Source organism: Carex rostrata, chromosome 31 (genome assembly GCF_964058835.1).
Source record: "Carex rostrata chromosome 31, lpCarRost1.2, whole genome shotgun sequence".
In the NCBI taxonomy this organism is placed as follows: domain Eukaryota; kingdom Viridiplantae; phylum Streptophyta; class Magnoliopsida; order Poales; family Cyperaceae; genus Carex; species Carex rostrata.
In genome coordinates this window covers 710,066-730,826 of record NC_135948.1, presented here as the reverse complement: position 1 = coordinate 730,826, position 20,761 = coordinate 710,066, and the positions used below count along the sequence as shown (strand labels likewise).

The following is a 20,761-nucleotide window of genomic DNA, read 5'->3' as shown; positions in this document are numbered from 1 at the left end:
TACACTTCCCTTACCCAACCGGTACTGGGTTCACTAGGGCCATTCTCCAGATGCGCATAAGGGTCCTGGATGAAAGTCTAGTAGCTAGCTAGACTTTCCACTATGATACACTGTTCACTTCACACAATCAATCCAAGTCATACTGTGGTTCCACTCACTTATTCAAAACGACAGATCAACAATCGATAAACCGTACCAACATGAGAATCATAACAGTTATACAATTCAATTACACTAATATCACAATTAATGCAATGCGGCAACAAATGCTTTCAATCAGAGATTCAACATGCTATGCACAGTTTATTTAAATCAAGCAATCAACATAAATATAATAATATGCACCGTTATTTAGTTCTACGAATAAACCCCAAAACAGATCCCGTGAACCCCCGCACCTGGTTATGTAGGGCACGTAGAGGGTCCGCGATCTCGCGACTCGGTAAGCTCGTCAATCCCGCTAGCCGTGCTCGTTAGGATCTATCCATAGGTCAATTTATTAAATTCTGACACTTTTACAATTTAAACCCTAATCAATTTTTGAGAAAATCTGTAAATTGGAAATTTGGTTGCACTTTGGAACACGGAATCAATCAATTTACACTATAGAAACAACAAAGGCACGGAATAATCAGTTTGGTACGATTCTACGGGTTTTCACCGAAACCCTAAAAACACGGAAATCACGAAATGAGCGAGAAATAGAAAGGGGAATTACCAATGGAACGGATGGATGTGCGAGGTTTGAGCTCCTCTTCCTAAATCTCCGTTTTCGGGCAATACGGTCACCGGAGGGTTTAGATCTCTCTCTCGCTCTCTCGTTCTCTATCTCTCTTGGTGGAAGCAAAGGAAAAGGGAGGGGGCGCAGGAAAAGAAAGGAAGGAGGGGAAGAAAAGAATGACAAGGGGCCCCACTTGTAAGTGGTATTTTTGCAAAATAAACCCTCCACTTATTCGATATTGATTAAATGATTTATATAACACCTATTGCTTCTCTTCCTTAACACAATTAATCGTATAATTATTGTTCACCATCCACGTCACTAATTTCGTATACACGTATATATATATTATTCGATTTAACCACATATTATTTTCATTAATCTGAATTTTAAAAGTTCACAGTGTTACAGTTAGATTTATTTTTTTGAATATGTGAAGGAATTTGATTTGTTTTGAATAGTTTAGATTTTATTTTTGAAATTCGGATTTATTTTTAATAGGTTGATGAAAGATGTTAGATTTATTTTTTTGAATATGTGAAGTAATTAGATTTGTTTTGAATATGTTAGATTTTATTTTGAAATTCGGATTTATTTTTAATAGGTTAATCAAAGATGTTAGATTTTTTTTTTAATATGTGAAGGAATTTGATTTGTTTTGAATAGTTTAGATTTTATTTTTGAAATTCGGATTTATTTTTAATAAGTTAATGAAAGATGTTAGATTTATTTTTTTGAATATGTGAAGTAATTTGATTTGTTTTGAATAGATTAGATTTTATTTTTGAAATTCGGATTTATTTTTAATAGGTTAATCAAAGATGTTAGATTTTTTTTTTTGAATATGTGAAGTAATTTGATTTGTTTTGAATAGGTTAGATTTTATTTTTGAAATTCGGATTTATTTTTAATAGGTTAATGAAAGATGTTAGATTTATTTTTTTGAATATGTGAAGGAATTTGATTTGTTTTGAATAGTTTAGATTTTATTTTTGAAATTCGGATTTATTTTTAATAAGTTAATGAAAGATGTTAGATTTATTTTTTTGAATATGTGAAGTAATTTGATTTGTTTTGAATAGGTTAGATTTTATTTTTGAAATTCGGATTTATTTTTAATAGGTTAATGAAAGATGTTAGATTTATTTTTATGGTTATTTTTTAAATAATAAATTTCTAAACATTTCAATTAGTTTTTAAATTATTCATTTTAACGAAAAATTACTAACAAAAAAAAAGTTAGAACTCTGCCTATGTTATTTTACATAGCCGGTCCCAAGCCCGAAATAAAAGAGGAGGGTAACTTTTATTTTTTAATCTATTGTTTTAAAATAAGAGCTTAATTATTTTTAAAATAATTGATTTAAGAAATTTTTTATTTATATTTTATTATAACAAAAATTATTGAGTTCAAATATACAACCATGTCAAATGAGTTTAAATTGTTATGAATTTGAATTTATAATTTATTGGTTTTCAAAAAAAAAAAGCAAAAAAAAAACAGCAAAAAAAACAGAACAAAAAAAAACAGAACAAAAAAAAAACAGAACAAAAAAACAGAACAAAAAAACGAAAAAAAAACATAACAAAAAAAAAAACGAAAAACCGAACAGAAAAACCGAAAAAAACCAGAAACAAAAAACAGGAAAAAAAACAGAAAAAAAAACAGAACCAAAAAAACAGAACAAAAAACCCGAAAAAAAAACCAGAAGAAAAAAAACAGAACAGAAAAACAGAAAAAAAAAAAAAAAACCCGGTCCGGACCCGGACCGGACCGGACCGCCCGACCCCCGGTACCCGGACTGTCCTACCCCCGAACCCGTGACGGGCACGGGTATTAAACGGGCAGGGCAGGATTTTTGAAAAAAAAATCCGTGACGCCCAGCCCGTTGTACCCGTGTGCCCGTAACGCCCGTGACCGTGGCTACCCGTGCCCGTGCCCGGGTTTTGCCCGGACCGCCCGGCCCGACCCGTTTACCAATCACTACACATGACCCAGCCCCTGAGGCCCTGATTCAATAAAACATCTGGAGCTAGTTAGCCTGGCAAGCGGATTTGTACATGCTTTGCTTCTTTCTTTGCTTCTCTAGCCTTGGCCCCGCCCAATGGCCCATGGTGTTGCTGAATTCGTATCGTCTGCCTCAACTCAAAAAGGAATCTTTTGAGTTAATACATCTGTACTGTCTCATCAGTTTTAAGATTCGTGCAAATTAAATCCGCACTAATATTGAAGACCCCTATGTTTTAGGCAGAAACCGGATGGACTCCGTTTACAATCGGACGGACTATATCTATTAACTCAAAAGATGCTATTTTGAGTTAATGTAAAATTTGAAAGCTGATTTTAATTATTATTATAATATATAAAATGTTTAAATATGTATACTGATTTCATTTACCTTATAAAATTAATTGCTCTTTGTCTATTATAATATGTAATATTATATAATACTATAAAGTATAAACTATTAAATAATGTTACTTTTTAGTCATTTTTTTTCTTTCTTATTTGCATAATTGATAAAAAAAAATATAGACTTAGATTAGTTGTCATTTAGTTGTTACCTTAATTCTTCAATATTGATTATGTTAATAATTAGTAAAAATATATAATCTAAAACTAAAAAAAAAAAAAAACGCAAAGTATGATAGCTAATTACAAAACACTATTTCCCAATTGATTAATTATAGGACACTATTCCCTATATGCAACTGGACAAATTCAAAATTGAAATTCTATTTTATATTTTAACAGCACTCCATGTTCACACCGAATTGACTATTCAGCATGTGCACACAAACGAAAAATACATGCGCCGCAACCTACTGTGGGATGCCATTTGCACGAGAAAATAAATAATGAACAAATAATTTCACAAAAGCCGCTATAATGACAGCTTGGAAAAAACAAATAAGAATCAGGCCAAGAGGTGTACATGTAAACTGTAGATTGGGAAAATTGGAATATAGATCATAACACGAGCAGACAAATTCCAATTCCAATACTCAAACAAACTATCTCGCTAAACCTAAACCCTAGATTTCTTGCTGCTGGGCATGTCATCATCAAAACTGCCACCACCGCCATCACTGATATCAACCCCATCTTTCTCGGCCTTTTTTCTGGCAAGGATTTTGTTGATCTTGTGAAGGTCGTTTGTCAGTTTCTGGTCTTTGTTTTGCTTGCGCGTCTTCCTCCCATCCTGCATTTTCACACCAAACTGAAATGCCGCCTTTGGCATTGCCTCCTTCTGCTCATTGTATGTTGCCCACTCCTCTTCCGTCTCAAAGTCCCACCTGTGGAGACGCCCCTTGGCCTACAACAATTTGGTATATTAGGAAAAGACAAAACATACATGATATTATAAGACATTTGGCCTGTGAGCAGGTGTTTGTATTGAACTAGTTTTGGTCAATTTGTTCTTAGGATCTGTTTATTTTCCTTTTGTGGTGATTCAACTTAGCACTTGATCTTTTCTTGCCCAAAAATGAAAGATCGGAGCATGCGGAAACATTTGCACAAGCTTGCATGAATGAGATTTTTATGTTCCAACTGTCAGTATAGTAAAAAGGAAAAAAGAAAAAAGAAAAAAAAGATAGAAGATAGATCTTACTCGACCACCCATATCCATCTTAGTTAAATCAGCCTCATCGTCACTATCAATAACCTCATGATTATACACCTGGTACCCAGGATAGCACTCTGAATAACTCTCTGATATAAAACTCGGATCCTTCTCTCGAATATCCTTTTCTTTCATCTGAAGTAGCCTCTCATCGTCCCTCTTAAACACTGATCCTAGACCCCGATCCTTTTGTTCCTGGGTCATGATTTGTGGGTCCAGAGGCTCAACTGGGCCAGCTAACATATCATAACCTTGCATGCCTGGTTGGAGGTATTGCTCTGCATAACCAGCTGCTGCCAGCTGCTCAGCATACTGCTCTGAGTACTGGTAGCCAGCTGACCAATCTGCACCTGCATAACCAGCTGCTGCCATTTGGGCCTGAGTTGCATCATAGCCTTCCTGTAAGAAAAGGGAAACTGTGAACTTAATCACAAATCAATGCAGTGTGTTTATATATAATTGGGGCAATTTTAGTTAGCTCCTCACCTAAAAATACCATGTGTATCCTCAAAGAAGAATTGTTATTATATGTAAAACAAGGAGTATCTTTAAAAAAATATATATATAGAAAAAGTAAATAATACCACATAAGTGAGGCAATGGTACTAGGCATTGCACGGATTGGTCCATACTATGGATCAATATTTCCGTTTTCAACCAAACAGTTGTCTGATCTGTTCAACATGATCTCCATATGAAAATGTACCTGCAAACTAAATTTTACATTATGTAGAAAATTTCTACTATTTTTTAGATAGGTAGAAAAATCACTACTTCTGAATGGTCTAGAATTTTTAGATCAAGTGATCTTCTACCTATCTAAAAAATATAGTAAAAAATTCTAAAAAATGTAAAATTTGATCTACAAGTGCATTTTCATATGGGAAGTGCTATATTGAGCGCATCAATTGTAATTTTGAGAGCTCAGAGAAATTTTTCTCTATACATACCTATTATACCCTTATACCTCTCTCTTTGTTATCTATCACAATTAATTTTGTCACAATTAATACAAAAAATTAATTAAAGTAATAAAGGAAACAACCATTCCCTACTCTTTCTCCCTCTCTCACTCCATCCCTTTCTCTCTTTTATGGAGTTGCTGGCACTTGAGCAAATTGGATGAACAGGAATTTATATTTTGCTGGATTTTAAATATTAATTTTAATTTAGAATGTCATGCTACCCAGGATGTGGTTAGGCCAAGCAAGCAGAAGATTCATAAGACTAGAATACATGAAAGAAAAATAGAATTTGATACTAATGCACTTTTCTATGGTAGCTGCTTCAGAATAAATTTTAAGTTTCCAAAAAAACAATTTGCTTGAATATACCAGGCTAAATTTCATTTGTTTAGAGAAGTTGAGAGCAGAGCCTTCATCTTTGAGGAACAATTTTTTTAAATGACTTGTTTTATTATTAAAGGAGCATTTTTTAATTACTTATTTTAATATGAAGTAATACATTTTAGAAAAGATGCATAGAGCTGCATAGCATGTCTGCGAGTTATCCTTTCATAATTTAAAAAAATAAAGGAAATCCTAGATTAAAGAATCCTGGGAAGCTAGAATTGATTTTTAAATTAATGATACAGAGCAACATACACTGTAATGATAGGGAGCAGGGAGCAGTATTGATGTGTGTACAACAAAAGTGAAGTGCATCAAGATATAACATATTGCAAAAAAAATTCAAACCACACCAACTTGCATCTACAATTTCTAAAACAACATTTAATTCCTTTTAGTCAAATTTAATATTTTAAAAAATTACACTATTGGCAATAACTAGCTAAATTGGTTGAACTGAAATTTAAATTTTGATGGATTCTAAATTTATATTTTGCTGACATTTTAATTTTATAGAACTCAGTGCCTCTTCTTCTCACTACCATCCGGCCATCCCTGTGTTTGTGCCCGCATCTCCAAGGGAGAGAGAAAGGGATGGAGGGAACAAAAGAGTTGCTAGTTGTTTCCTTTATTGATTTTTTTCTTTATTAACTATGAGTGAGTCTATGGTACTATGCATATCACGGGTTGTTACCGTGCTACGGCTCTATATTCGAGTTTTCAAATCCTAACGGTTGATCTGAACCGTTCATCTTGTTCTCCATATTAATATGTGTTTGGAGACTAAATTTTACATTTTTTGAAATTTTTTTACTATTTTTTTAGATATTTAGAAAATCACTTGATCTGAAAATTCTGGACCATCCAAAAACAGTGATTTTCAATAAATCTAAAAAAATAGTAAAAAAATTTCAAAAAATGTAAAATTTGGTCTCCAAACACATATTAATATGGAGAACAAGATGAACGGTTCGGATCGACCGTTAGGATTTGAAAACTCAAATATAGAGCCGTAGCATAGTGCCAAATCGTAATATGCATAGTACCATAGACACACTCATTAACTATTGTATTAATTGTGACAGACTTAATTGCCACATATAAAGAAAAGAGTACAAGGGTATAATTGGTATTTAGAGAGAAAAGTTTCTCTCAGCTCTCAATATATCAATTGATGCACTCAATATAGCACTCCCCTTTTCATATAGAGATCATGCTTAATTGTTCAGATGGACTGTTTGGACTTTCTATATGAAGAGAGTTGCTAGTTGTTTGGACCAATTCGGCTATGCATAGTACCATAGCCTCACTCATACCACATTAACAAATAGATTAGGTACAAGTTCCATAACCCCTACAAACTAAAATAACCTCTCCTCATTCTTCCTCCAGCAAATTGTTCTTATTTCTAAATGAGAGTGAAGGATGACCAGTTTGAAACTTTGAATGATATTGAGAAAGATATGGCATTTCCATGGTCTAAAAGGTGCATTACATGAGGTACATCTCAAAGGCAGAAGTACCCATGATATTTCAGATATTTTGCAGCAACAAAAAAAATTTAGTGGGAGGTTATTCTGTGTATGTCCTAGCAGCACAGTAAAACACTAAGACAAGCTAAAAAACTAAACCTCCCTCAATTTCTTAACAAAACTAAATAAACTCACAGTTGGTTGCCACGTGTAAGTAGGTTCAGAAGGTGGAACAGGACCATAGACCGGCTCCTCAAAATAAGACTGCCTCTCCTGGAGGCGTGGTGATTCTGTCATATCCTCTGGAACTGGGCTGCCATTGGTTTCTTTGGTGGGAACAGCATACTCAACTCCTTCCCCTAAAAATATGTCATCATCTTCTTCTCTTGAAATTACAGGAGGTGGTTGTTTCTGTTTCTCATTTACACCAGAATTGCTTTTGGGTAGTGGTGGTGGCGGTGGTGGAAGCATTTCCCTCTCTAGATGGTGCTTTGGACCAGTACTATTGATTTTGGATTTCTCTTCTCCGTCAAGACCATTGCCAGAAGAGAAATTCACTGCCATAAGAGTATGTTTAGAGAATAAGAGAATTCAGTACTATTTTTTCTCTTTTTTCAGATAAAAATCAACATTAGTATGCTTCTCTTTTGTATTTGTTTCTTTTTTCTAAGATATAAACATGAACAGTCAATTTGTCGATGCGATTAAAAAGACGTGTTAAGTTGGACACAGCATGTGCCTCTGGCTCTAGTTTGTTTTGCTGCACTCTATATTGACAAAAATCAAGCCAAGTGGAACTACAGTTCTTGATCATTATATTATGACAAATATAGTTGATTCTACATAAAGAATAGAGATAATAGTCAAGCATTACATTATCCTTAGTTTTAACTAGTCCATCTTGCAAAAGACCTTGAGAAAGTTAAACTACCAGATTTGTGACTAGCATTAAGCTGTACTTGATAGCAGGGTAGCACTTATATAGAACCTTTACCTCTGGGATCTTTCTCTTTTTTCTTCTTCTTTAAGACCTTGCCAGAAGAACCAAGCCGCAAGTACGCCATAATTTTAGCTATTCTATCAAGAACTGAACCATCCACACTGACTGTCACCATTTCCTGCATACAAAAAGAACCATCACAAATTTAGTGCCAACATAACAAAGAGAAGCTGCCCTCTCCAGGAGTCTTATCATCACTTATTTAATCACTGCCAACTTGTGAAGCGGATTTGGAGATAGGCTTATTATCAGCCAGACTGCACCTCCTTGAACACCTTACATCAGTCCAGTACCAGCCGGTCAACAGTTTTGTCAAAGTTGCCCTTTTTTTTTTGGTACTGAAAGCTGATATGTACACATAATAATTCTAGAACAGCTTTTAATGCCACATTTCTTGAAAACAGAAAAAACAAAAAATCATAGCATAGATGAATTAAAGGCAAACCTCTGGTACAGGGCAATCAGCTTTACTTCTGTGAAAAGTGGTCGGGATATCATGAGTAAATCCATTTTCCTAGTTTTACATTTTTATAAGAAAGAAAATAAAAAGGCGATTAGCTAGTTCTTTAAAAAATGCTGACGTAATGAATGTAAAAATTTGGATGAGAGATGTGTATCCAATACAACTAAAACCACAGAAATTTTAAAAAATGAGCACTCACTTGAATAATTGTATTATACATATTACATACCATGTCATAAACGAATGCCATACGACCAGGAAGGAACATTTCACTGGCCTTGCTTACAATCTGGGGTTTTATGATCCACTGATATACTGACTGCACCCAAGAAAATAAAAAAATAAAAAAATGAGATCAGGTTTATTTTAAAGAGAATATAAATTTATCTTTACAGTCTGAAACTCAAAATCAAGAGACTTTTTGTAAAAGTACCTTTGCAGTAGCAGTTCGAAAAGAAACATCCTTATCTTCTTGTGCTGCTCTGTAGAAGAAAACTTAGCAAATAACCAACAAATAACAATAAAATGTTGCCATCTAACTTGAAAATACATGTACCTTGGCTTTCCCTCTGTTGCATCCTCATAATCAGGCTTCTTATCAATTTCACTCCTGACCTTATTGAGTAAAGCATAATCCAAACCTTTCACCAAATGTGTGTGCTCCAAGTCACCTTCAAACATTTGAGGGAAGCAAAAGAAATTAGATTAAATGGCTCCAGAAACCAAGATCATTAAATCCATAAAGGTTGGTAACAGGATTTGCCACAATGCAATCAGAAGTATGCACAACCTAACGGAATAACAGATTAACAGTACAAAAATAAAGTAGCTTTTAGCAAGATTAAAAGTCAAATGGGATAAATCCATCTTCTCATAATAAGGCAAGGGCAATTTATTCAAAATCTGTCTAAACTTACTCTTTCAGAAAAAGCCAACAACATTATGCAATTTCTGTCTAAAGTTACTGTTTTTCAACAAATGGTAAGAACATAATACAATTTTGTTTCAATATACGCACCTCCAAGGTACTTGCTCTTCTCAATAGCTAGCTTATGTGACTCTGCAGCCCTGAAAAATCAGACCAAATTAAGAGCCTTAAAAATCTACAGCTTTCACATAAACAAGAAGAACAATTGCCATGCTGGTCAGTGCCACTTTCTACCCAATGGTACAAACTTTTACTTGACCTGACTTGTGTAGAACTAATGGTAATGTATAGACAAGATTGGCACTTCTCATTCTCTCTGCATAAATTTAGGCCAAGTCTAACAATAGAGCTCCAGTTAAGCACTAATTTGCAAACAATACTCCAAATAAAAAAGTAAAACTAAACCAGGTCCCTTTCCATCATCATACCAGTACGTAACAACACTGACCTTACTGGTAAAGTACCTGAAGTTTTAGGACTAATACAGTAAACAGTAGCAACTTGAACAGTAAGTACTATTAGGTAACCCACCCCAAATCGATTGCACCAGGTGGGGCCACAGCATGGAAGGCACCAAGCTCAGTTGCCTCATAGTCAGGATTTTGATCTTCTCTTCTCTCCTTAGCACGGTCCCTGTATTTTGGAAGCTCTGGTTCTTCTTTCTTCTCCTCTCTGAATCAAAAAAGAAGAATTAGTTGAAATTGCAAAAAACTTACAAAAAACCAAAGACAAATCAGAGGAAAAAAAGAATTGTTTGAGACCTCTCGCAAATATACACGCAGTAGTGCAAAAGGCTACTTACTTCTTGCGCATAAATTTCTCCTTGTAGCTACTCTTCTTCCCGGACGACATCTTCCCCTTTCAAATTATCTCCAATCCAAATTTAATACAACAAAGGGTACTTGTCTTAGGGTTTATATTCTCCCTATAACCTTGTCAGAATCAGATATTTTTGAGGTTTCGGAGTGGAATCTAGTCTAGAGGAAAAACGTTGTCATGGCCTTTTTACCTTTGCAACCTCAAATTTTCTTAATTTTTGTGTTGGAGGAATCATATCATGCCATGCCGCGCCGTGGTACCAAGTCAAATCACCTGAGGTAGCAGAATATTTATATTTAAATCTGAACTGTCCGATCAGAATCCACACGAATGTTAAAGGGTTCTTGCATTTCACCTCGGACCGGATTGACCTGGATTCTGATCGGACAGTCCGGATCTAAACAGAAATTTCTGGTACCTCAGATGATATGTACTCGCCGCGGGTGAGATAATAGCTACAGAAACTCATAAATTCTCATACTCGCTCTTAGTGGCCTGTTATAAATTTGGGCTGAATTTGGACTTAAAAATGGATACACCAATTTGTAGAGCTCCTGACGGGCTTGTAGAATTTATACAGTATTTCACTGCTTTTGTGAGTTGTGACGCTCTAATTATTGATGAATTTCATAAATTTTAACATTTTATTATCAAAGTTGGGTTTAATCTATGTGTTCTGACCTTGTCAGTCCTCCCCCTTTCTGAGATGTGTACTTGTGAAAGCATCTGATACAAGTTTCACAAGTCCACAAGTTTTCTCAATTTATAGGAGTCATTAACAACTCGCTCATTAACTTAAAGAGCCGAACATGAGCATACCCCAACTTACTCATACTTGCTCATTAATCACCCCTAGATACAGCTGTGTGGCACCTTTTACATGATAAGTTTGTAGAAATTTGACGCACTAGAGATAGAAAGTACAAAAATCTTCATTATTAACTGATACCTAAATCAATTTTTTTGACACCTCAATCAATTTTTTTTGATACAGCCGTGTTTGTTTTTCAAAAAAAAAAAGAGAGGGAGGGGCTGCACTATGACATTGCGGCTGTGGTGAAAATAAAAAATTTTAGAAACGAGGATTTTTTGGTTTTTTATTTTTTATTGAAGAAATGTTATAAATAAAAATTTCGGAGAAAGATGCCATTGATGTTCCTTTGAAATCTGATTATGTTGATACTGGATCTTCAAATGGTGCTTACTGATACTGTTATATAGTCTTTTACTTGTTGCTTGCTCGGCCATTTTTATTAATAACCCAAAAAAAAAAGTTTTTTACAAAAATAACCTCAAAATCTAATTTTTTTCAAATATAACCAAACCGCCAGGGTTGCTGGCGGTCCGCTTCTATAGCGGACCGCCACTATTCCTGGCGGTCCACTTTTTTTTTTTTTTTTTTTTTTTTTTTTTTTTTTTTTTTTAGAGATCTGATTTTTTTTCTTAATATTTTCATTTGTGAAGTTTTAGTTTTTTTTTTTGTTTAGGGTATTTGTCAAAAAATTAAAGACTTGGTCTTTATTAAAATTTTAAATTTCAAGTTCTGACAGCTTGTTGGTCTTTTTTTTTCGGTTTTTATAATATATGTATAATATATACATATATACAAACATACATACATACATACATATATACATACATACATATACACATACACATACACATACATATATACATATACAGTTTTTTTATGATGTATTTATTATGATTGCAGTTTTTTTATGATGTATTTTGGACTGTAGCTCTTTATTATGATTGCAGTTTTATTTTATATTTCATGTTGGTTTTTATGTTTTTTCTGCTTTACATCGAAATGGTCTTCTGAAATTACAACGTATCTTTCACGACGTCGGAATAATAAGTTCACAAATACAATTAAAGTTCAACGATACAACTGAAGTTCACAAATATTCATAACTTAGTTCACCTAAGCAAAATAATAAGTTCATCTTTCACGACGTCGGAATAGACCCAATAGACGAGAAGATTTTCTGGTGTCAGCTGCAGGAGCAGCAGTACTTGTAGACCCTTGGCTACTAGATGATTGGGTCGCAAGAGGTGGTTGTGTTCTACCAGTTGCTTCAGCAACAACTCTCGCATTTTCTCTTTCATTGTGTTCGTTTATGGCATCTGAACATAACAACAGAATTCAGTTATTAATATAATAAAATCATAAATTAATTCCGAAAAATGCTACATACCTGCCCTGCGCCTGTCAGAAACGGAACGGCGAGCCTGATTTCCCGATGGCCTCCTACCACCCATCTCGTCCATGGTCATTATAGCACGTTTGTGTCTCCTCCTCCCCTTCCTTATCCATCCTTCTGAAGGGAGTATTCTATCACCGACATACGCAGGCCACTCATGCTGGTTAGGATAAGAATGGAAAGATCCACCCCAAGTAGAAGCAAGGTAATCGGTACGATACATGTCAGCGACATAGTGATCCTCGCAGAAGTTTCTCACTCGGCATACCGCCATCACGTGACTACAAGGAATTCCAGTTAGTTGGGGTCCTTGGCATGTACAGGTCACCTCTCTTGCCTCTCGGAATTGCACTACGTACTTGAAAGCCCTCTTCACAAACTCCATAGTGCCATCTGCTCTACGGCTGGAAGGAACGTACTCATTTGGATTGTGCACTTCGAATTCTGTACCATCATTACCCATCGGGATCACGGTCATAGTTGCACCTTTGTTCCTGTGTTTTCTTAGTTTCTCCTCCACCCTTATTGAAAATGACTGGTTCATCCTTATTAATTCTGCGGCCTTAGCACGCCGTTCCTGAAACCAGGTATTTAACTTGTAGAAAGTGTCTTCTACAACTGCAGCCACAGGCAACGTCCGGCTCTCCTTGAAGACTGCATTCAGCGATTCAGAACCGTTGGTGGTCATAATTCCCCAACGGTAACCTCCATCACGTGCTTGAAATATTTTCTCGTATGCTGGTGGCTCTTCGACATCTCTGGGGTTATTTTTGCCCACCTTCATTAAGTAGAGATTTGCTTTCGGCATATACTACATATAAATAAGGAAATAAAATAATATAAGTAAACAATTAAAATAAAAATATGTTAACAAAGTACAATAAGACATGTAAACAATCAACAAACACATACCTTTGCAAATTCTCTACTCATCTCTTCCACCCTTCTCGGCTTCTTCTTTTTGCAATTACGTCTGAATGTTTCTAGGACCCAGCCTCCCCTCGTAACGGCCAGACATGAAGCATGCATCAATGCTGATAACGGGTCTGATGAATGGCACAGCTTGGATACAAGGACCAAAAGCCCATGCTATGCCCTTGAATTGTTGAACTCCCTCTATTAGTACTCCATTCTTGTCATAAATGGGGCCATGCCACCGCTGAAATACGGTGCCAGGATTTGTACTTGCCATAGCCTGGAGCAATGGTGTCAGATAGTTGTATGAATCCTTCCAACTACCGAATACTCTGCAAATCGCAAGTTCACGACCTCTCCACAACCTGTTATATTTTGGGATTACATGTATGTATTTGTGTCTGACGGCCATAGCCACCGCCTTGATGCTCATCGATGGATCCAACTTAATGTCTGCCTCAATTGCATCGGCAATTAGTGATGCTGTCAGGTTTGAATGGTCTGTCCTTGTGGACGCAGACTTGCATGTATGAGGTGGTTCACACTTTTTAATTATCCATGCTTCCCCCGAACCCGCAGGGGTTGCATAAAGGCGAAACTCGCAACAAGGGGCATTTTTGCATATCACAACCAATCTTTTTGATTCCCTTTTTTCTAATATACATTCCCAGTTGCCGTGAATGTGAGTCTCGTGAATTTTCTTTACAAGTTCATCTATGTTGGTATAGACTTGCCCTGGGGCAAGTTCACGATTGTATACAACACGAGGACCAAAGAAACTAATGTCAGCCTCTTCAAAAGCTGTGGTATCGTTGAATGTGGCGACAGGATGCCTATTCCCCCGACCCCTGATTGGGAATTTTTCTTCCCTGGACAAACCTGGTACATTTGCATCACCATCTGATAAGTCATCAGATTCCCAAATTCCTTGGTATTCATCTCCAGTTTCCATTTCTCTTTCCGGTATGGCATCAATAGCATCAACATCAATATTAGTATCATTTCGATTAACGGATAACTGTATCGGTACTGACTCTGGTATAGCTGGAAATGTAGGGATTATGGGTGCCTGTCTGGGTGGTGGTGGTGGTGGTACAACTTCAGTAAACTCACAGGAGTTTTGGTACCCCGGGTTGTCATAACAGGGACTGTGGTACCCCTGGTTGTCATGAGGGGAGTGGTGGTACCCCTGGCTGTCATGAGGGGAGTGGTGGTACCCCTGGCTGTCATAAGCCGAATTGTCATAACCTGAAGGTCCAACAGGGGGAGCCATAGAAGGTCCAGCCCCAGCCGCACTAAAAGGTCTAGCCCCGGCCTGGGGAACCCTCCTGGAATATAAGTCTATCATCGCGACCCCCCTAGACTCAAATTGTTGGTACACAGCCTTCCACAACTCCTCATCTGTTATAGGAAAACTCACAAAGTAAGGTTTACCCGCCCCAGCCCGTTGTGTGTCAATTCGGGTAGCCAATTCTAAGTCATACCGGTTGGGGTTTACACCAGTCTTTTCGTATACTAGTTGCTTAAGTTCAATAAATGTGGTTCTTTCATTAACCTGCAAGCCGAATGAGGCATCTTTCGAGTAATACACGCCCTCTACACCCTTAGTTAGCTTACCGCCCACGTACAGTGCAACCAGCATTTTTTCCTTAACAAACTACATTTAAAAAAAAAATTCATAAGAATTACAGTATAATAGATTCATTATTTTTTGCAATTTAAAAGTTAATTATAATATTAATTAAAGACTAATTTATAGTATTTACATACTGCGGGTATAATAATTATTAATTAAAAATTAAACAGAAAATAATTAAATAAAAAATAAAATACCTGTAGCAATCGCCTCTAAATCGCCTAAAATCGCTTCAAAATCGCCAAAATCGTTCTCTCTTTCTTCTCTGTGGTTTAACAAATGAGACTGTGTGATGGAGAGAGAGAGAAAACGTGCTTATAAGACAGCTAGCGGACCGCCAGGGATACTGGCGGTCTGGTCCCTAGTGGACCGCCCAAGCTGTCAGAACTTGAAATTTAAAATTTTAATAAATGCCAAGTCCTTAATTTTTTGACAAATACCCTAAACAAAAAAAAACTAAAATTTCACAAATGAAAATATTAAGAAAAAAAATCAGATCTCTAAAAAAAAAAAAAAAAAAAAAAAAAAAAAAAAAGTGGACCGCCAGGAATAGTGGCGGTCCGCTATAGAAGTGGACCGCCAGCAACCCTGGCGGTTTGGTTATATTTGAAAAAAATTAGATTTTGAGGTTATTTTTGTAAAAAACTTTTTTTTGTGGGTTATTAATAAAAATGGCCGTTGCTTGCTTTACCTAGTTTAGATGTTTACTTGTCCGTTTTGTATAATTCATACTCCTTGCAGAACTTTTATACTGATGTGTAGTTGTCTTAGGGTCAGGCTTATTTCTTTTGTTTTGATTCAGAGTTTCTGTCTCAGAGCTCTACTTTTGTAATCCAACACTATTAAGTTTTGTAATTAAATTGGTGGAATATCCACTTTTGTCAAAAAAAGAAATATATATATAGAGAGTGACTAATGTACATTCGAATGTATATGGGCCGAAATATATACGATCCAAATTTGACTTTTCAAAATTCAAATGGTTGATCCGAACCGTTTATCTTGTTCTCCATATTAATATGTAGTTGGAGACCAAATTTTATATTTTTCTGAATTGTTTTACTATTTATTAAGTATTTTACAAAATTGTTGATCCAACGGTGGCTGCTGATTTTACTGTTTTGTTAAGCCACCGTTGGATCAACAATTTTGTAAAATACTTAATAAATAGTAAACAAAATCAGAAAAATGTAAAATTTGGTCTCCAAGCACATATTAATATGGAGAACAAGATGAACGGTTCGGATCGACCATTTGAATTTTAAAAAGTCAAATTTGAACCGTATATATTTCGGACCATATACATTTGAATGCACATTAGTCACACACTCTCTCTCTCTATATATATATATATATATTTAGATTTGACCTATATTAAATTTGAGTCAATTTATAATTTGATTGGTTATTATTTAAAATCCATTAAAATTTCACTCTTAATTTTTTTTAAATTGTTTGAAAGAAAGCTAAACGTTTTTCAAATCAATATTATTTACGAAACGAAAATACATCTATAATTTTATTTTTAATTTTAAAAAAAGCCAGAATTACCCACGTCTTAGTTAATTAACTCGATATAATCCCTTGTAATAGATCAAATAAATTCATGTCGATAATAAATTAAAAAAAATATGTAATAAAAAAATTGAATAATAATTTTGCACAAGTAAAGCTTTGATATGTATTTTGAAAAGAGGACAAAACTGTCATTTTAATTTTTTTTTATTAATAATTTGTAGTTTTTAATTGATGAAATCAACCAATAGGGATAAAATAAATGAGTTTAGATGGAAAAATAATCAATTGAAAAAATTCTGATGAATAGATATTGGAATCTTGAATTTGTAATGGGTATCTATACAAAATTCTCAACTAAGAAATAGGAATATGTGCATCAGGTCATCAGGATGAGCTAGAGTCTAGAGTCTAGACGAGTCGACATGTTTAGCAGCCTCAACACCAAATTTTGCATTTTTCTTTCCCCAAAGAAACAGATCCAGTCTCATTTGAAAGCACACTTATTCCAAAATCCAAAATCAATGAGAAAACTCAACACAATTTTCAGATCAACCAAACCCAATTCAAAATCTCCCATCAAGCGTCGTAGCAAAGAAACCAACAACTCAGAGGTCGCTTCCCCCTCTTCTCCTTCTTCTTCTTCTTCATCTCCCGTCACCACTTCCCTTTCTTCGTCGAGTCAAAGAAGGAAGGGAAGGAGTTCACGCAATGGCGACTCGAATCAGAAGAGAAAGAGAATGACGGTTTCTGCGTGGTCGGTGTATCTCATCGTTTCTTCGCGGTTGCCTCGTACCTATGTTGGGGTCACCACGAATTTCACACGCAGGTGAGGTCGGTGTTTTGATAATTTGTATTTCAAAGAATGTGAACGCGCTAATTTGTTCAATATCGTATTGACCATATATACATCCCTCATCTATGTTAATTTAATTGAACTGTAGCATTGTATTGAAGTCCCAATTCCAAAAGAAATCGAATTTCTGACTGTAGTTATAATTAAGATAGATTTAGCTCTGCTGTAACTTCTGTGGAAATTCTGCGTGTATTTCATATTTTTAGTTTTTATTTGGTATTTTCCTGAACAATTCCTAAATGTATCATAATTGGTGGTTTTTGATTTTTTGTAGATTAAAGCAGCATAATGGAGAGTTAAAAGGAGGTGCAAAGGCTTCTTCTGCCGGTAGGCCTTGGTCACTGGCATGTATTATTCGTGGATTTGAGAACAGAAGTGAAGGTAGATAAATTTTCTGGCGCATTACTTTGCTGTGCATATATGTAGACAGTATATTGGGATGTTAGAATTGGTAGCTGATCAGGATAGCCTCAAATTAGTGCAAAGAAAGCACGATATAAGTACTTATAAATGATGTTTCTAGTTCATGATCAATTAAACACTGGTATGGTTTATTCCAATTGTCCCTAATTAACTTTGTTTTTTTCTTTTAAATTAATGTGAAAGGTTTTGGAGCCATTTATAAGCTGCCAACTAGGGAAAATAAATAAAGTATTACCTCAGTTACTAATCAAATTTATAGACAAATTATCTTACTGAGCAGTGCTTATGTTTTGTATTTACAGCCTGCGAATTTGAATCAAAATGGAAGAACATCTCTAAGAAAATGACGCGGAAAAAGAAAGAAGAGAATCCTATCAATTCATTGTTACGGCATAGAGAGGAAGCTTTGAATAAAGTAGAGACATCATTTGATTCTAGTCGCTTAAATGTGAAGTGGCAATCAACCCAATCCTGATTCCCATAAAATATGCATGTTCATTTTCAGTAATTTGTATGATTGATTATTCAATGTGTTATTTAATTATTTTAATGTTTATATACAAAAGAAGACGATATATCAGTGGTTTGATTCAACCATATGGTTGACAGTTAACTGCATCATCTATTGTTTCTTGTAATTAAAGAGATATGATAATGTCTAGCTGACAATGTTTTGCTTCAGCCAATCAGCCTAGTTTGCTCCGGGTCTGCTCCAAAAAGAATACATAACATGCGGATTAGTATGGTGTTGGTGTTGGATTACTTCATTTTTATTCCTCTAGATTATAATTTTACACTGGAATTCCTTAGATTGATAAAATCTGCAGTTTCCAGTAGAGTTGATTTCTTATTACTTTAGTTTTTATGAAAGCCTCAACTCTCAAGCTCGGCAAAGTTTATTCCAAGCCTTGACATTATATTTTATATTTTTTTTTTTGATCCAGATTGATTTTTGGTGCATTTTAACACTACTTATTTTTAACATTAATAACTTAAAATTTAAACTCTAATTTCAAAAGAAAAGAAAACCGATATGATTTATACCATTGTTTTTATGCACATAAAAAAAATGTGACACCGACTTTATTTTGATCGATACTGAGAAATTGAAAAAAATAAATAAAAAATACACTAGTGTTGATAAATTCGGACGTTGATTTTTCAACTTATTAATTTATTTAAAAAATAAAATCAAGATATAATAATGAGAAATTTAGATATATACCTATCATAACTTCATCAATTAGATATTTACCCATCAAAAATTGAAAATTAGTTATTTCCTCATCCAAATTCCTTTAATTTATTAATATCTCCATTCCTTGATTTAATCAATTAAAAAAACTGGTTAATATTAATAAAAATTAAAATGACATTTTTAACCCTTTCCTCCCTCCCCTTCTCTTTGCATTTTAATCAGTTTACAATCCTCATTCTTTTCTATACTTTCCATCTGTCTTTTTTGCACAGATGCTGCTCCTATGACCCCATTCCTTTCTCCTTTCACTTCCTCTTTGTTTCTGACCCAGAAGACAGCACCATTAGTGAGGTGATGCACCATCATCATCGCCAAAATGCAACTCACAACTAAATAGTGACCATGGAGAAAAGCATGACGGAAATAACGGCCACATGACAATCCTTTGTATTGATCATCCATTTATTCAAGTTGCATTTGAACATTTTCTGTAAACCCTCAACAAATTCAACTCCTATTGTGATTGACTCATTCACAATAAACATTCTTACAAACAGAAACATTTGATTAAATTAATGCAAGTAATGTTGTTGGTTCTACTTAGCTTTTTTTTTTTTTTACATCTCGGCTAAACAAAAACTCAATTTACATTAGCTTCAACAATTACGTCAATGCACTAATCATGTTATCTCACAGAATCCACTAGAAGCATCTTGCTCCAGTTCTTCCTATCTAGAATGCTCCTCTCATTAGCAGTACCCCTTCTTGTGACACACCGGTACCAGTGTTTGTACTGGTACAGTGAACTGACTGCATCTACTAGTCTTCTCAGTGTGTAAATCTCCTTCTATCTAAAACAACAAAGTCCAAACAGATAAATTTTCCTACTGACACGTCCTGTCTCGCACCACCTGTTTCTAGTAATAGATTTAACAAAAATATTTGGACTGTTTGTATTTATTGTTTATATATAAAACAAAATTATTTGAACTATTAAAAGCATCTTTGTCACTGAGATTTTTCCTTTTTTTTCCCTCAAAACTGTACTTAATTTATGAGAAGATTAGAGATATTTAGAGAGATCAACAATTATAATTTGTGCACATTTTTATTTTTTTGACGTAACCTAAATACCTAATAGCATCCGAGCCACAACAAACATCCAGTGCCCTTTAGAGGAGATGAGAAGCATTTTTCTGGTTCCATCCACTGAAGGTTGTCAGACTCCCAATGTAAGTACCTGTCGTGATCCCAATTGTCAGATGCTCTCACACATGGCCCGAGATGACCAGGATCAAATAAATTCTGGAGAAAATGCCTTGTAATTGACCGGGACCAGGAACAAATAGAAAGTGAGATGAGAAAAAGGATAGGGTCATAAGAGCAGGGTATGTGCAAAAAAGAAGGATGGAAGTATAGAAGAAAATGAGGACCGTAAATCGATTAAAATGCAAAGAGATCAGAGGAGGGAGGAAAGGGTTAAAAATGTTATTTTTTTTTTATTAATATTAACCAGTAATTTTTATTGATTAAATCAAGGAATGGGCCTATTAATAAATTAAAGGAATTTAGATAGGAAAATAACTAATTTTTAATTTTTTGATAGGTAAATATCTAATTGATGAAGTTATGA

The 20,761-nt window shown here is 34.9% G+C and overlaps 2 protein-coding genes across 3 annotated transcripts; one reads left to right on the top strand and one right to left on the bottom strand.

Moving 5' to 3' along the window:
- Positions 1-3,612: 3,612 nt before the first annotated feature.
- Positions 3,613-10,630, bottom strand: SMU2 (RED family protein). 2 transcript variants are annotated; one of them, XM_078295956.1, is made up of 11 exons: positions 10,362-10,630; positions 10,091-10,231; positions 9,650-9,699; positions 9,188-9,302; positions 9,065-9,113; positions 8,861-8,950; positions 8,614-8,682; positions 8,163-8,286; positions 7,364-7,725; positions 4,336-4,746; positions 3,613-4,038 (listed from the first exon to the last, which is right to left on the bottom strand). In XM_078295956.1, exons 1-11 carry the CDS (start codon positions 10,409-10,411, stop codon positions 3,751-3,753), a joined length of 1,749 nt encoding a protein of 582 aa, XP_078152082.1. In that variant the 5' UTR covers positions 10,412-10,630; the 3' UTR covers positions 3,613-3,750. The 2 variants fall into 2 exon arrangements, with proteins under 2 accessions (XP_078152082.1, XP_078152083.1); XM_078295957.1 differs by having other exon boundaries at positions 9,065-9,108; positions 10,362-10,601.
- A 6,442-nt stretch (positions 10,631-17,072) lies between these two features.
- LOC144547487 (Excinuclease ABC, C subunit, N-terminal) lies at positions 17,073-18,474 on the top strand. Its single transcript, XM_078296153.1, has 3 exons — positions 17,073-17,480; positions 17,782-17,888; positions 18,233-18,474. The coding sequence occupies exons 1-3, from the start codon at positions 17,077-17,079 to the stop codon at positions 18,403-18,405; spliced, it is 684 nt and encodes a 227-aa protein (XP_078152279.1). The 5' UTR covers positions 17,073-17,076; the 3' UTR covers positions 18,406-18,474.
- Positions 18,475-20,761: the final 2,287 nt, after the last annotated feature.